This window comes from Branchiostoma belcheri, unplaced genomic scaffold, assembly GCF_001625305.1.
Source record: "Branchiostoma belcheri isolate BF01 breed outbred unplaced genomic scaffold, Haploidv18h27 scaffold73, whole genome shotgun sequence".
Taxonomy (NCBI): Eukaryota; Metazoa; Chordata; class Leptocardii; order Amphioxiformes; family Branchiostomatidae; genus Branchiostoma; species Branchiostoma belcheri.
This window is the reverse complement of record NW_017804387.1, coordinates 440,690-443,794: the sequence shown is the minus strand read 5'-3', so window position 1 is coordinate 443,794 and position 3,105 is coordinate 440,690. Positions and strand designations below refer to the sequence as shown.

Sequence of the window (3,105 nt, the reverse complement as noted above, 5' to 3'; positions counted from 1 at the left end):
TATATACATACATGAGAGAGAGAGAAAGAAAGAGAGAGAGAAAGAGACAGAGAGAAAGAGACAGAGAGAAAGAGACAGAGAGAAAGAGACAGAGAGAGACCGTAAGGCTTACAAAGAGAGACAGACAGAGAGAGAGAGCTTTTTACCCGTTTTAGGCATTTTTATACTGGCTTGATAGAATACACAAATATCTGTGTCACTCTTGTTACAGAATCATTACCCGTGACATGTTAAATCCAGGGGCTGGCAGAAGACAAAAGAATGGAAGTAACGAATTTCTCGCCCGTAGAAACGCGTTCTTGGCAACCCGCTTCCTGACATTGTTGTCACTGACTGTCAGACGGCATGTTCGTGACATACGGGTACGTGTTTGGGTCACAGAATTTCATAGCTTTCTTTCCGGCCATCATGAATTAATTACATGTAGCACCAATCCTTATGTACTACGTTTTGGGGGTGTCATAGCTCATATCAGCCGTGGAGTAAGCTTTGGATATTTATCCCATTTATTTACTACCAAAAAGAAATTGTCCTGAGAAAGCGTGCTAATTGCGTTGAAATGGGCTAAAGATTGAAAACAAACAATGACGCATTCTTTTTACCGGATTATGAAATCATCAAGTACATCATCTATATTTTCCTTCTAGTAAAAGAATGGACTAGCACCCCCTTCAGCCCATTTTTTTTTACCAAAAGGTAATACATTGAATCTCACTTTGGTAAAAAAAAACGTTTGACACCATTTTTTCGGCTTAACACGTTTTTCTACCTCAAATGATTATAAGTACTAAATAAATGCACTAAAAAATCAAGTCTGTGGAGTACAGTTGTGCAGCAGCTTACCCCGCCAGCCAGGGACGACGGATAACATAACTTACACACAACAGACACATGTACTACATGTTAGAAGTAAGGGATCAGCTGTAAGACAACATATCAACGTAAATAGTACCCAATGGTGGGTTAACTGTTACTGTAATTTAACTATAACACGGCGCACTTGAGTCTTAGTCCGTAAACTTTCCGAGATTCAAGAAAGCACCGAATCGCTCTATCCCTCTGACCCTGCCTGTGACACCCCTGTTGGTAACGTTACATGTAGCATAGCAACGTTTTGGATCAGATCGACATGGGGCTCAACAAGACCGGACCCAAGAATAGTAGCAGGGAAAATGGCCCCCGGGCGTCAACCTTCAAAACATGGCGTGTGAATGAATACCTGACCTGAACCTATCCAAAACGTACACTGATCAATGCGGTATCACAGAAGTCTCTCCATCGGATTATTACTTTGTATTCATATTATACTGAGCGAAGAGGCTTTGTAGTCTGCAAAGTTGTGTAAACGAATGTAATATTTATATAGATTCGTAACCGATTCATACCTTCTCTGTCACTTTTGGTCCCTGTGGATTCCTGTCGTTTGGTAGCAGCAGAAAGATGACGCAGGCCCCAAGTATGGCAACCACAACAATCAACCACAGGTACCTCCGTACGATACGCTGCCACGGCATGGTGAAAATGTTGTTCTTGGTGTTGTCAGCGAAGCGTTAGCCTTCCACAGACTACTGTGCTGTAGACAGTACTGGGGTATGTGGGACAAGACAGGACAAGAATGAAAACCGGTCCATCAAGGATCAGTGTCCCAAGCGGCTGATCGCTTAGCGACAGTATACAGACACGTGACGCTGTATTAAAGAATAAAGTGCAAGGGCGTGATGATGTCTTAGTATTTTGTAAGCTCGGTAGATATTCGTCACGCAGTGAATATACACTTACCCGCACTGTCAGTAATTCCTGCAAAATGCTTACGTCATTGTTATAGTTGTGTATCCTGGTAACTAAGTTTATTTGTTTATTTGATAGATCTCATTTAGTGAGTAACGTTATATACATATACTACCCAACTATTCTTCCTCGAGTCATAAAAGTTACAAATACATATCATTACAAACCTGTTAACACATTGAACATACGTACACTTATCATAACACTCAGAATACTCACAAGTCACAACCTATAACTGTTCCTTAACCTATCCTTAACCAACCTATACAACAATGTAAAAGAATAATGATAAAAATTGTCTGAGAGGTCAGAGCTCAAGGTGATCATATATACAAGTTATATTTTTACATGAAAGTACATTTGGTCACACTATGCTATTACAAATGCTGCAGGGGTCTGTTGGTGTACTTTTTAGCCTGTCCTTGGCGTGTTTTTTGAAAGCTGATGGTGCGGATGATTTGATGTGTTGCGGGAAAGTGTTGTAGGATTTTGTGCACCTGTACAAGAATGTCCTAGTAGTAGTAGCAGAGGAAGCTCTGGGTTTTTGTAGTCTAAAGCCTCCCGCTTGGGAAATACGGGTGTTATGCTGAGGTGTGTTGTTGATTCTAAGTAACCTTCTGTAGATAGCTACAGGTTGTTCAGTTGTCAGAAGTTTGTGAAACATGGAGAGTGTACTTGCGGCAAGTCTTTCGTTAACTCTGGGCCAGTCAGCAATCTACTGTGCAGTATCCAGATTGTGCAGTTCGTCGATCCTACAGTTGTACTCCGCATTCAATACAAGCCGACTGCCTTATTTTGATATATCTGCAAACAGTTCAGGTTAGATAGAGAACTAGAAGATAGGAGGCAAGAGCAGTAATCCAAGTGACTCAGGACAGGTGTTTGAGTGGCTGTTTTTAACGTGTCGCCTGTGAGGAAGTAGCGAGACCTTGCTCACGGGCATGTAACTTTTTTTATTTATTTATTTATTTATTGAAAAATGCAACAAGACATTACACTGACTCTTAAGGCAGCAAAGCTGATATTGGAGAGTCAACACATAAGGACAAAACACAAAGGGCACATAATTTCAATACAATATGAAATACAAGAACAATCATAAAAACTTAACCTATATCATTCTGATTAATTAAGTACATATATATATATAATAAAAATAACGCATTTGGAGGTCAGAGGCCCAGAATTTCCTGTGTGACAGGTGCTTCACTGAACTGACAATACCGGACTGGGCACTCTTCGACATTGAGCTTCATTTGTTTACGTGTTTTCTAGTTGTTTGTATTAGCTTATCACTCCTATGTTTTGTCGTACTAC

The 3,105-nt window shown here is 40.4% G+C and overlaps 1 protein-coding gene across 1 annotated transcript in view; it reads right to left on the bottom strand.

Annotated features, from left to right (window-relative positions):
- Positions 1-1,616, bottom strand: part of LOC109485177 (peptidyl-prolyl cis-trans isomerase 6-like) — a 7,300-nt gene extending 5,684 nt beyond the window's left edge. Inside the window, exon 1 of the mRNA XM_019788632.1 lies at positions 1,386-1,616. Within this exon, the coding sequence (XP_019644191.1) occupies positions 1,386-1,514 (129 nt within the window). The 5' untranslated portion in view covers positions 1,515-1,616. The remainder of the gene's footprint in view (positions 1-1,385) is intronic.
- Between the last annotated feature and the right edge of the window lie 1,489 nt (positions 1,617-3,105).